The sequence below is a fragment of the Pungitius pungitius genome, chromosome 8, assembly GCF_949316345.1.
Source record: "Pungitius pungitius chromosome 8, fPunPun2.1, whole genome shotgun sequence".
Classification (NCBI taxonomy): domain Eukaryota; kingdom Metazoa; phylum Chordata; class Actinopteri; order Perciformes; family Gasterosteidae; genus Pungitius; species Pungitius pungitius.
The window spans coordinates 6078527-6092436 of NC_084907.1; the positions used below are offsets into that span (position 1 = coordinate 6078527).

General features: G+C 44.9%; 1 protein-coding gene across 1 annotated transcript; it reads right to left on the bottom strand.

The window, feature by feature from the left end:
- Window positions 1-824: 824 nt before the first annotated feature.
- Window positions 825-10129, bottom strand: igsf8 (immunoglobulin superfamily, member 8). Its single transcript, XM_037490038.2, has 8 exons — window positions 9967-10129; window positions 9608-9756; window positions 7383-7763; window positions 6507-6941; window positions 4707-4885; window positions 4142-4394; window positions 3552-4010; window positions 825-3254 (listed from the first exon to the last, which is right to left on the bottom strand). The coding sequence occupies exons 2-8, from the start codon at window positions 9657-9659 to the stop codon at window positions 3127-3129; spliced, it is 1887 nt and encodes a 628-aa protein (XP_037345935.2). The 5' UTR covers window positions 9660-9756; window positions 9967-10129; the 3' UTR covers window positions 825-3126.
- Window positions 10130-13910: the final 3781 nt, after the last annotated feature.

Genomic DNA, 13910 nt, shown 5'->3' on the forward strand with positions numbered 1-13910 from the left:
TTTGACATCATTCGTTAAATGCTATACTTGAAAATGAAATCATCTATGTTTTTTGTATTAACTTTAAGTTTGACAACTAGATAAGACCTTTTTTTTATCTCTAGCTATCACTTGGGGGTAACACGTTAGGAGCAGCCAGGTGATTATTATCTGTGGGTTTGCCAAGAGTGACGACTCTCACTTTACACAGCCTTTTAATAAGTTGTTAAAAATAAGTATTATTGCTGTGTTTATTTTGCTTTGCAAATGGAATTGAATCATCCAGGATTATATTAAAACATTTTTAGTCAGCAAACCAATTGGAGAAAGGGAAATATTTTAAATCAATCAATGAAAAGCTGTTATGAGACATTGTGCTGTTGCTTCTTAACCATTCTACAAGGACTCATCTGAGTGAAAGAGCAGTTCAATCCAGTGGTTTGTACCGGATGAGATGTTTTGTTTTCATTGCATCTTATTTCATCTAGCAAGAGCAGAAACAGAAATTAAATACTAGGTAATTAAATTTGATGATTGGACTATTTTTCGGGTTGCATGAACACATGTTTTTCTGTCAGAATATAAGAAAAATGTTCTGCCCAATTACTTCTAAAACTGGAACACAAACTGCTGAGCGCTAACTTGAGCTGAAATTCAAACTTTTGGCTGGTGCAAACATGGAAACTGCAGCAACCACTAGATATATTTTGTACTTTTCCGACCTAATAGATGGAAAGAACGAACACCCAAACACTTATTTTTCAGACGGAACATATTTTCTCCTTACATGCAGATTCTGCAATAGAAAACAAAGGAATAAATAAAACCAAAGAGATCTTATAAACTCAGAGTGGTATATACGTTTATTCAGCTGGCAGGTCTGCCAAAGCACCATCAGAAACTCAGCAGTAACCAGCCTTTGTGTATTTCAATCCATGCATTCAGGAACAGTGGTTTTAAAGCATGAGTACAACAGTCAAAAACATAACACCTTCATGAAAAGGGTCTAACATTTATCCTCAAACAAAAGCACAACTTTTACTGCTGCTTTGCACGCCACGTGCTGCACATTTTACAGTCAGCCGTGTTTCTCGGTAAACAGAGATTGGAAATGAAGCACAACACAAGCCAAACTGACTCTGTGTCAGAAAGACACAGAGAGCGAGAGAGACAGAGAGAGAGAGAGAGTGGGGGAAGGGCAGCAGGACACTGCCATAAACAGGGATTAGAGACGAACACGCAGATACTCACTTACTTGAATCTGAAATTCCAGCCAGCGCTGCTGCTGCTGCTGCACTGTTGCATGTGCATTTGTGCGTGTAACTATATAATCATGTGTGGGGAATATGCGGGGGAACAAATCAGCTTTGAGTAGTAGATCTGGAACAAAGTGGCTCGGGAAGCAAGCAGAGCTGTGACTTTATTCCCCATTGGTTGTGAACGACGTTTATATATCAGGCATATTTAAAGGAACTCTCACATCGAAAAAAAAACAACAGGAGACAGACAATAATGACTGACTGACACAGCAGAGTACAAGTCAATGCAAACAGATTCAAAGCAGGAAAAAGGAACTGCCCACCAAATGTTTCCTCCTTTTCTCATACGTGTCTCTAACTTTAAATGGTCAACCAGGCTCGCATGACCAAACTTTTCTTAAGTTTTACTTTTGATAGGAAGAGAAGGATGGATTTCACAGTGTGCAGACACAGTGAGTCTGTCCAACAGATTTCTGAGGGCCAGCAGCAACTTGGGTACATGATAGGTGATGATGCGAGTTTGACTCCACTGAACTACGTCGTATGACTGCTGCTCAGGAGATTTAAACATTGGGTACAAATATGTTTTTTAGCATCACAAACTCTGTTCTTTGCTCTACTGTTTTTCTGTCTCAGTTACAAGAACACACAAACCATTCACTGCACCAAAAAAGAAGGAAAAACACTCAACCGTATTTACCCTGGAAGAGCAAAGAAGTGATTTTTCAGCTGGAAGGAAATCAAGTAATAGAAGAATACCGAGGGGCTTTGGTCCCGGTCCCATATGTCTCAGAGTGCTTCAAAAGGGCAGACTGCTGCAGAATGTTTAACACTAGTGCTTTGTAAAAGAGGTACTCACATTAAGAAAAAATAAAACAGCTAAACTCCATACAATATTTACACATTTTAGCTCAGTGCATAATGGGCATCTGTATCATTTCTCCTCATCAAATCTACACCAGTCTGTATGGAAAACTCACCTCAGCACGTAGTATCACGAGCAAAGAATTCTTGTGTTTAGAACTGATATTCAATTGGTCTTGGCATCATCGAGCCCCCGGGCCGGCGCCTTCCTTATTAAGTAACAGACAGAGACTTTGTTTACGTGCAGAGTGCTGCTGGGCTGCAGGCAGTGGAAGGTCCCTGTGCAGATTAAGCGCGTGGAAGCTAAACTGCTCCCATCAGCATTCATGTGACTGTCAGTGGCAGTGCTAGAGGCTTCACCATGCACGGACATTTAGAAAAATACATGCAGTTTAAGGGAGAGAACTACTGGAAAATAATCTACCTTTTGTGACCTTTTTGATCGTATATTCTTTACGTGAAAATAGAGCTTTTACAGGCGGAGACGCCTTTTTTTAAACTGTAACAATCACACTGTGACTTCCGTTTGCTCAGATTATCTGTGGAAAATATACACTGTTTTGCGGCATTCACAAGGTTCCTCATTTGAGACACTCAAAATAAACCTGCAGTACCTTTTATGCTTTTGACCTGGTAACAACAGTCTTTTGTGTTGTATTTTTCACTTCTCTTTAATTTGAACTAAACGACGGTTTACGCTAAAGATAAAAAAAAAAAGTATTTCTACAATTTGATAGTGGCTTAAAAAATCTAGAATATTACGCCTATGGCTGTGAGGTTAAGCAATCAACTCAAATTTGGTCAGACAGTTTGAATATAAAAATACAATAAAATAAAAAAACTGATTATTTTGGCATTGAACATCAAACAGGTTTATCAAAATACAACAAAAAGAAAATAAACAGGGCCAGTCATTTTTCCCTTCATTTTACCCTGCCATTTGATCCATTGTGTTCTGCGTATTCCCCCCTTTTGTGCGTCTTTGCGAACATTCAGATTTCAGACAGACGGAGACGGCGAACATCTACTTTACAGCCCGCTGCCTGGCTAGTCGCTTCATGAAGCAGCAGGTTACCGTGGCGATGATGACGATGCCCACAAACAAGGAAGAGGAGACCCCGATGACCAAAGGGATGAGGACGAGGTCAGCAGCTGTAAAGGTAATAGAAGGCGATGCAGCGATGTAAATTACATTTAACGTATTATAATCCACTTTCAGATGGGGAAATTGACTGCTATAAGTAAGAAATTCTCTTTTGGGTAACAAATAACAAACACTTTGCTTTGTACCGAGCAGCTTTTAAGTGTAAATGCATGTGTGTTGGAGGGGGAATTAGAGCAACGATCCCAGTCAAAATCCCTTCAGAAATAGTTCATCTGTATCTGCTTGTAATCCGCATCCATGATCGCTTTGATTATTGCATAACCCCCAACCCGGGACTCTCTTACCTCTGGCATACAGGTAAACAGTCACCGCATTGGACTCGGCTTTGGCCCCCGTGTTGTACCAGCCTCCATGAGGGTCCTGGCCGAACGCCTGGGCGTGACACACGTAGACGCCCTGGTCCTCCGTCGTCGCCGCGTGGACCCTCAGCCTGTAGCTGCCGGCCGACAGGCGCTCCACGCTGACCTCGCTGCCGTTGGTGTAAACCTTGGCGACACCGTCGTACATGAGGGCAGCCACCAGTGTGGGCTTTTTCTCCACAGACGGGTCCGGCACAGTGACATCCAACGCTTGGCTCCCTGTCTTCTTGGCGCCTCGTTCGGGGATTGGCCAGCGCAGCCACTGCACCTGTGCCTGGGCGCGGCCTGTGGTCGTCACCGTGGCGTTACAGATGAGGGTGATGGTGCTGCCTCGCTTTAAAAGCGGCCCTCGGGGTAGGTGGGCCACCGCGGCAACGAGCACATCTGTGAAGCCAAAAGGATAGTTTTGAAGGGAGTCGTGTGTTTCTGATAAATATGAAGAGAAACAAGTCACGTGTTCCATTACGTATTTTACTACAACGCGTCTATATCACTGCGCGAGAAGCCGCTCTCACCTTTGCTCTTGAGTTTGACGGTGACTCCCTCGGACCTCTGGGTGAGCGTTGCGGGAGTAGAAGCTCCAGGGTTCCCTTCGCCGGCATACACACTCACCACACACCGATACACCCCCGAGTCCAAGGGCCGGGCCGAGAACAGCTTCAGAGAGTACCGCCCCTCGGCCACTTTTTCCATCGAGCCCCCGCTTGCACGGCTGAGGTCGTCCCCCCAGCTCACGACGCCGTCCGGGCTCATTCGGGCCACCTCCACCTTGACAGAATACAACATAAAGAACAATGTCTCAGAATGTGATGGAATTGAAAACAGAAATCTTATTTATTATTGACCATTTTTGAGTAATGCAGCTTAACAAGATGTTTCCTTGATCACCTTTTATGAAAAAGCACATGCTTTGCTACATACTACATGCCTTGCAGGACATTACAATTTGATCCCTTTTTTTTTCAAGGGCCTGTGCATTCACACACATATTGATCAGAATGAGGTATAATAATTAAACCTCAGTATTACTGTGCAGGCACCTTGTTCTACTAGACAACTATAGTTTAAATGAGTCAGTACCTCGACTGCACCGCTGCCAGCCACGCCGTCGCTTTCTGATCCCTTCTTCATCCACTGGACCAGGAGGCCCGAGCGCACTCCGGACGGCAGGCCCAACACCTCGCAGGTCAGGATGAGAGGGGACCCGACCTGCAGCATCACCTCCCCCTTGGGCGAGGACGTTATGCTCAGAGACTCCGCTAGCAAAGGGGTAGGGGTATAGGGGGACAGATTAGTAATAATGGAGTAGGGCCTCCAGCAAGCACTCCGATATATCCACGGGAAGCAATATATATATACTCTGGTTTTCATTTTTGTTGGGAAGCAAGAGTTGTTTCTGTTTCTGGATAAAATAGGTCTCCATTTTGTCATGTTTCCTTAAAGATTACACTTCAGCATGTGGATGGAATTACTGTGTTGTATTCTGAGGTACAATTAAAGCATCACAGTAGAAGATAAAGCACTTATGAGAAGTGAAACTTTGTTTAATGAATCAAAATTGTTACTAAGAACCCGGTATAAATGGAACTTCTCAACACCGATGCGAAGCCTCATTTAACCCCAACACAGATTTGCTCAACAATAGACGCATTATTTATGTCAACAAAAGGAGACGCATCAGACTATTGTTTAGTCAGACAAGAGGGGCCGCACAGACGGAGCTAGATGCTGCATGTCAGAAAAACAATGCATGCGCTGATGGGATCCAATGCCTCCACTTCAGCTCCAACAGGAAAAGAATTGACCCAAATAACTTTTAGCACCAATAAGTAATTCCCGAGTGCTGTGAGGTTGTTTACGGCGTGTGTGAAATGTGGCGAGGATATTAAATATTTAACGTGAAATGCATTTTATGAAGCAAACACATCAAGACAATAAAAACCCTGTTACTGAAGCAACTTTGAAAAGGACAAAGCTGTCCTGACATTAATGGACGCGGGCGGTCTGACAGAGCGGTGGCTATCCTCTCTGCGGGCTGCGAGAGGCCAAGGTGGGAGGAAAGATTGCTTAATCCTTCAGACCTACACAAGCTCTTTAGAATTTAAATTGATCCGAGCTGCGAGACGGCGGGCCGTTACTCTAACGCTCCGTCAGCCAGCTATCGACCCCCCCGGTCGGATCCAGCTGGATGATCATCGAGAGCCAACAGTTCAACAGTCAGACCGCTTGACAGCTGACACGCAGCAGGTTTTTGATAGACTCAGGTTCTCAAATGAGAGGCTTGCTGCATTTTGTAGCCTTACATGAAAAGGTTATAGCATAGAAGATAGAATAAGACATGGCATTTGATGAAAGCATCTCAGAGTTTCCCCATTTTATAGATCAGACGATTAAATTGATTGATCGAGAAAAATAGGTCAGGAATCATGAAATATGGTGGAACAATTGTCAAATATCCAGCCGTCTAAGCTGCTAGAAAGGTCAGTACTAATTCAGAAAACTAGCTGACTGCGTATGCGTATCCAGTTACATGTTTAATCAGCCCCCCCACCCCCACCCCCTCGACCCCCTGACCCCCTGATCTACCCAGTCTGTAAACTGCTCAGTCGGCCAGCCAGCAAGCTAGACATTAACTTAAGCTGTAAGTAACACAAACAGAGATTAGCCTGAAACCTGGAAAGAGCCCTACATACCAAACGGCACCATAGGTCCAGCCCTACTGACGAAAGAACCACCGACCAGTTGAAACCTTCAGTTTTTATGTTTTATATCATTTTCTTCCCCCCCGTGTATCGTAAGACTGTCTCACTAACTACAGCCAATGGTAAGTAGTTCATCACCAAGCAGCATGCGCGTCGACCCTCACCGCGTCACACTGACCTAGTTGCTGAACGGTCAAGTTTCCAATATCCAGCGTCCTCTGGGCGATCTTCTGCCACGATCGATCGGGGTCCCGAATCCACTGGGAGGCCTCGCAGAAATACGCGCCGCTGTCCTGCGGCCGCACCGCCCTCATCTTCATCACGTACACGTCCACGCCGGCCTCGCCGTTCCTCTTCTCCAGCGTGATCTCTCCGTCCTCGTAGCGCTTCCTGTACGAGGGTCCGGGGACGACCCCCAGCAGCTTGTCGATGGCGATGATCTCTCTCTCCGAGGCCTCCCCGCCCCCGCCGCGCCGCCCAAACGCCACGGACAGGTGGGTGAGCTGCTCCGAGCGGATGCCGGCCGAGCACGTCAGCGTCAGCTCGGCGCCCTCGGGCGCGGGCTGGCCGGTGAGCGAGCGGGAGAAGCTGATCTGGAGCGTGTCAGGGATCACTGCGGGGGGGCGCGTGGAGAGACACGGACAATTACATTAACTCCACAGGGTGGGGGGGGGGGGGGAGCCAGGTGGGAGAAGAAGACAGAGCAAATTTCATTTCTATAAAGCTAGTCGTGTAATGGCGTTTACTGAAGGGACGTTTAGCAACCTCAGCTTGGGGGCTCGATCTTTGCCGAAGCTTAGGCGACTATAGCGAAGCGTATGTTGTATTCACTCATTTAGTTAATGTATTTTTATGTTTATTGCCCGTGTTTACATATTTCTCTGCTGGTCACAAGTAATATTTCATTATTCTATTCATGTCTCTTCATTCCTCTGATCTGTTTTATTGATCCCTGATTACCTTCGTGTTCTCAGACCAGTTCCTCTCCACTATTTCCTGATACAGCAGAACGCATGTAACGCTTCTCATTCACTCTTTACAGTTGCTCCCTCACCTTTGACGGGCACGGTGGTGCTGTAGTTCCCCTGGTAGGTGCTGTCCGTGCTAGGCGTGTAGCATTCATACTTCCCCTGGTCATCCGCTCGGAGCCTCTGGATCACCAGCCGGACTCTGTCCCCCGAGTCCCGCTCCACCCTCACCTCTCCACTCCTCACCCGGGCCTGGAAAGGGGCGTAAGGGAAGCCCTCGTCCCTGGTGGACACCACTCCCATCTGCCTCCCTCCGGCATCGTCCCGAATGAGGAACCACTCGAAGTCCTGCGTGCGCGGGCCTTCGTATCCGGACACGCCGCAGGGCAGCGAGAGGGGGAACCCGGCCACGCGGTACAGCGTGCCAGGAGGAAGGAACACTTCGCGACACAGAGCGCACTGGGGCCCTGGAGGGGACAGAATGGGCGGGACAGGTTGAGAGCTGCAACTTCTGTGGGTCCCAGCTTCGCCTCGCAGCGTGTTTGCCACACATGTGGCGTCACAGATCGATACGCTGAGCTGATGACCCGCTGGCATCGATACGTTGAACAGCGCAGGAGGAAGAACGCCCCGTCAGCGGGAGGACGAGGACGCAGCTGATAAAATAAATACTATCGTATATGTGGGCACAAACGCCATTTTCAAATTAAATAAACTTATTCCACTGACTTAAGGCAAAAAGCCACACCATATTAAATGTAAAATGTTTGTGAATGAAAATGAGAATATTGATTCAGTGATGTAGCGAATATTCCAGCTAATATCTGGCAATTGCAACATCGTTGAAAATAACAGCAACAGGACAGTCGAAAGCGTTCAGCCGTAGTTTATGCTGTGGGATTTTTATGTTTGTTTAAAAGAGGAACAAGAAACAGGACATTAGTAGTTAAATCTCTTTACAGTGAGCTAGTGTCAGTAAGATTACCTGAAACTGGTTGCCTCAATCCAGGAAAGTGGCATTCAGAAAGTTCTAATGCTACTTCAAATTAGCAAGAACTGATGGTCCTTGGGTGCGTTGAGCTAATGTAAGAACTGCAAAGCACACAGAGGGGGACCAAACATAATGGACTCAAACGGGCCGAGCTCTTCAAATAGGGGCAGGCATTTTTCTCACACCATTACTGTTCATTCAAATCATTTCCTCTTATGAAAGAAAACAGAGGAACATGTTTTTGGACTTGCTCTACAGAAATGTTTTTTTTATGCGATGTGTATTGTGCTGGAATAGACAGATGAGTTACAATTCACACATCATAATAATAAAAATGACAAGAAGAAGAAAAAAAACACAACAATGAAAATTATTAAAAGATATAAACAAAAAAAGAGGTAAATTGAACACAATTTGAGATGATAACTGACTATGGGATGTGTGCTCTCTTTACCCCCCCAAAAAGCTGAGAATAAAATGTTATTTATGTAAATAAAAAAATGCAAATAAGATGTGATCATCCCAACATACCAGTCAACCAACTGACACTGAACAAAAGATCAGGACCAACGAACACAAGCACTTTAACGCCTTCAGTTGATAAAAAACACCTGAACAACTAGAAATACTAGATGGACCTGCCTGTCTGTGCATGTGCGTCTGTCTGTGTGTGTGTGTGTGTGTGAGTGTGTGTGTGTGTAGGTTAGGCCTAAAACAACTGGAGCTTTCTCACAGGCGAGCCGTAAGCCGACAACAACACGGCCCCAAATAATTACATGGAAGACGGGAGGGAGGCTTAGGCGGATCAAGTCCTAATTAACATTGGGCTTGGACCGATAGGGCCGGGGGACACCACAGCCCGGGACAATGCTCAATGCTGTCTGGAGTGATTAGTGTGCAACATGGGAGGAGCAAAGCTCCAATTTTACTAAGAACTCACAAAACGATGCATGTTGGACCACGGGACCCCTGTCTACTTGGTTATCAGATCAAATGATAGCATCACTACTAATCCAATCCAACAAGTTCCAGGTCGTGTGCCCGGTTCTTACTCTCATGGAAACTTTTAAGTACCTAAAATATGTTTCATAGGGTCAGCTGTGTAGAAAAGGAAGTAACAATAATAAAAAAAACAGGTGATGAAAGCAAATAATCACTAGTCAAAAATAATTGTTTTGTTTTTAGATTGTGGGAAATAAACTCTGCCTGAACGAACAATCCGCGTGCATGTGACAGGTGGAGAGTTGGGTTTTAGTGGGACAGGTAGAGCGCGCGCTCCCTCGCTCACTCCCTCCCTCACTCACTCACTCACTCACTCACCCCAGAGCAGACACAGGAATAATGTTTTCATCGAAGCCATAGCGGTCCCCATCGTCCCCCCCGCTGCTCGCAGGGATTATGTTGCCTCGGATTTCTCTCTGCGCGTTTATCGTCGCTCATACTTCATCCCGCCGCGCAGGACAGACCGCCTTCCAAAGAGGAGGAGGGGGGGGAAACAAACAAAGATTAGTGTGCGCGATGAAAGAAATGTCGACACCGGTTTATTGCGCAACAAATAGAAGCGATTCCCCGATGGCGAAGAGTTGGGAGTTATAGCGCCATCGGGCTAAGGGCAAGGCGCAGGATCGATATTCGTCACGTCACAGCGTGTGAACGTGCAACGCCGCGTGTTCGATTACCTTATTTGCGCATCTCCGTCAACGCGTCGTCTGCTCCGGATCGGTTTTAGATCACATCGCCCACACCAGACATGCCAGGGACCAGCAATGGAGGGTTTGTCATCACAGGGGGTGGGTTAGTGTGCGCGCGCGCGGGCGGGCGCGTGTGTGTATGGTGGAGGAGGAGGAGGAGGAGGAGGAGGGGTTGGAGGGAGGAGCTTGCATGCAGAAGAGGTCAGACCGGAGCCATTGGAGAAGCAACGACGGTGACTTTTTCGACCAATGGTAGCAAAGTGTTGCGCAGAGGCTGAACATGCGACGTCAGTCCGCAAGGGGTCGCCACAGCAACGACAGAGTACAAATATAAACACAAAGGCGTAATAATTAATAGTATGGCATAAAAAGTGCCATAGATATGCACGTTTTAAATGCCCCAAATGGGTTATTGTCCTATTAGCGTACAATACATAAATGCCATTAAAGAGTAACTGTGTACTTTGCCATAAAAATGTTATATAATATGACAAATTAAATTTAACCATCATAGCAAAGTATGCCATTAAAAATATAGTTAAATTGCAATGTCCTCGTATGCCAACAAAATTTAGATAAAAATTTTATATTATTGTATGCCATTAAATTACATCAAAATGTCATATTATAAGGGAGTTATAGTGTGACATAAAATATTAAGCGAAACAAAGCTCCTTAGCTTGTTTGTGGCATACATGTTTTGTCACCAACGGTTTTATAGTGTCGTTAACCATCAAATCAAATAATATGTCGAAGTATAATATAATAATGTCAATAGTAACAAAAGTGTGCTTCAGTCAAAATATCTGCAGAAAAAAACATACTTCACAGTATTTCTCACATTTAGCTCTACGCATGTATTGTATTCGTATGAGTTTTTGTGTGTCGAAGCATGCCGTCACTCAAGTGCACTATTGTGTATATTCTGGCTTATTTTTTCACTCACCTGCTGCATGTTTGCGGATCTATTTCAACATTTGTTGATGTGTGTCACATGAATACTTAGATAGTTAGAGACAGCTTTATCCATCCACAAGGTGGCGACAAACAGTCGCCCCACAAGAGTTCAAACCATCGGCATCAAGGAGATATACACTACATATCAATTAATAAAGATGAAAAGACAAAGAGCAACACATCAGTTGTCTCAAAGTGTTACCGTTAGAATCCTAACATATGTGGTTGACGATACTAAATGAATACAACTTTTTGTAAAAGTTTGCTATAGGCTACTCATATGCTGATTTTCAAAGTTCCATTAGTCTTGTTTCCTGAACCTTGAATCGTTGGAACAGCACGGGAGGTTTCTTCAACAACAATGTTCACCAGCTGACAGTGATGTAAAGCAGTGATAAAAACCAAATAACATTTCTGTGGCCTGCAAAGGCAACAGTGCGCCTTCTCTGTCTCCTTTTTGTGTTACCCTCAAAGGAAAAGGCAATAAATGAGTCTAATCAGTGACTTAACTATTTTTCCATGATTTAGGGTGGTCCAGAGAAATATTAAAACACACAGTAGAAAAAAAAGAGACGCATTAAGTGGGGCAGGACATGCTTCTATGTGTGGTTATGACTAGCAATAATGTATTGGGGGACAACCACTCAGATGCTGCTTACTCTAAAGAGGATTTATGCCATCAGAAGGCACCTCATTAGTGGTGCCAGTTATCCTCCGTCCCGTCTAGTTTCCTTTCCTCTCCCGCTCACTCCTTTTTTCTCACTTCAGGCTACATGGAAACATGGATGACTTCACAGTGTGGCTCGGCAGCGATGAGGGGAAGTCATTAGGGTATTCTGGGTTAACAAGGCGGCGAGCGGGGATATGCAGACTTCAGCAGGAGCCCGCACCAGCAACGAAGGGATGGCTCTCATGCAGAGTAAACTTCCTCCTCAGCCTCATGGCTTCCAAGGCATCGCTATATTTCTTAACCGAGTTGGACAGTTGGAACGTGATGCGTTTTGATTCACTTTAACGGAAATAAACCTCTCAAAGCCCCGCTCTGTTTCTTGTGCACATGTCTGTGTATTGCTTATGACAGGAAATCTTAGAATCCCCAAATATTTGTTGAAGTGAATGTTCTCTCGTTGTTTGGTTTAAACATTAATATGTCATAATCAGAGTTTTCCGTTCAGAAATGAAATATGTTATACCGTACTTTTGTATTTTTTTTCCTTTCCTGCTCATTTATATTTTTTGTCCTCCAAGTTGTATACTGTAAATTGTACTTTTTACACCACATTTGGCTGTTATAGCTACAAATTACCTCATAGAATTTCCTAAAAAAAAACATCTGCCTGCTGCTGCGGTTAATGAATGAGTGCGCAGTTGGGAAACTGGAGACTCAGGTGGTCATTTTCTCTAGTTTTCTTTCTCTACAAGTGACAGCTTTCACATTAATTCATTTGCTCTTTTGTTTATGGAAACATGTTCAATAAGCAAATTGAAGAAAGTGAATGCCACCATCAAATCAAAGGAGAAAATATGCTGCACTAAATGATGACTGAACTTGTATAACATCTTCCTTCCAGTTTTCATATGCGCTATTCTTCTGCTCTCCTTCCTTGTGCACTCACTTCCACTCTTTTAAGGCTATGACAGACTAAACTGTGACCTGTGCTGGAGACGCTCTCTAATTACTTTGTCGTACAGTCACTAGTCAGGCAGAAAACCCTGTCATCGGGAGGACCTCGCCGTGACTGTCAAGGAGATCCCTTCACCGTGTGTGGCATCGGTTGATATTGTTGGTAGAGACACAGATTTGCACCTTTTTCGTTCATTCATTCTTGCTTGGAAATTATTGTCATTGGCACATGCTGACAAAGCGTCTGCCTCATGTCCGCCGTGGTTCTTCGAGTGTGACTTGGTGTGAATGCTTCCTTGGTTTATTTCCCTCACTAGCATACACAGTACATTCTAAAGGAACAAATATTGGTACTGACTATAGCTCATTCTTCCACACGGTCAAACACATCAGTCTGTATTTGAGATGCGTTGGTTCTCCGGTTCGGTCTGCAGATTTATCCCCGTGCTCCAGGGGACACGCTCCCAGCCAGTGGTGCTGATGGAAGGATGACTGCCAGACAAAACAAAGACACGGAGCAGGGACACCACGTACGGCCTATTTACTCTTGGCAGGATACTAATAACTTTCTCCGTGGGGGGGGGGGGGGGGGGGTGGGGGCATTGGTTTTGAAGGTTCCTTTAGTTATAACAGAATACGACAGCAATGTTTAGCTAAGCATTTGGCGCATCGTTCCACTTCTTCCGCTCTTCTCTTGACTCGTAATGAGAACAAAAAGCAATGAGATTATAATTAGGACATACATCAGAGTATAACCAGATGCCATGTCGACCGTTATGAACTATATGTTTTAACAAGATTAACAAAATCAACACCGTAGCTATGTTGTCCAAAGACATTTTTTTAACTGCAATTTCAAGTGAATAAGCATGTTGTATGATCATAATAAATTGTTTCTGCGACGTGTTGAAAGTTGGCTTTTGGCGGCCACGTAGCATGAAATGTGCAATTCGCAAATACAGTTTTGCATGGACTGGAGGATGTTTTTTAGCCGGCCTCTACCCAAACAGGCAGGTCAATAGATAGAGACGATCTAACGGGGCAATTTGGTGGGGAGAAAAATACACACAGAGGGGAGAGGTGACGAGGGGAGAGGAGAGATGCGAGGGCACGAGGAAGCCAGGATAGGACAGGGAAGGTCTGCAAAGATGGAAATTGGAAACACATGTAGTGGTCTAAATGCTGGTCTTCCTCGCTGTGCCTCACCCAGACAACCACACAAAACAAAGACGGGAGATGGGCTAGAACTGGTGTGAGGTTGAGTGCAAAGGTGATGACACATGTGCAGTGTTTTGAACCAGACTGGTAGTACTTTGTGATGGCAACTAGCAATCACTAAAGTGCAGATGAC

Coding starts and splice junctions, on each gene's coding strand:
- igsf8 (XM_037490038.2), bottom strand. CDS start 9,659: ATGGGGACCGCTATGGCTTCGATGAAAACATTATTCCTGTGTCTGCTC. Junction 6,942..7,382: donor CACCACCGTGCCCGTCAAAG/GTGAGGGAGCAA, acceptor GCCCCCCCGCAG/TGATCCCTGACACGCTCCAG. Junction 3,255..3,551: donor TGTTTACCTGTATGCCAGAG/GTAAGAGAGTCC, acceptor TTACCTTTACAG/CTGCTGACCTCGTCCTCATC.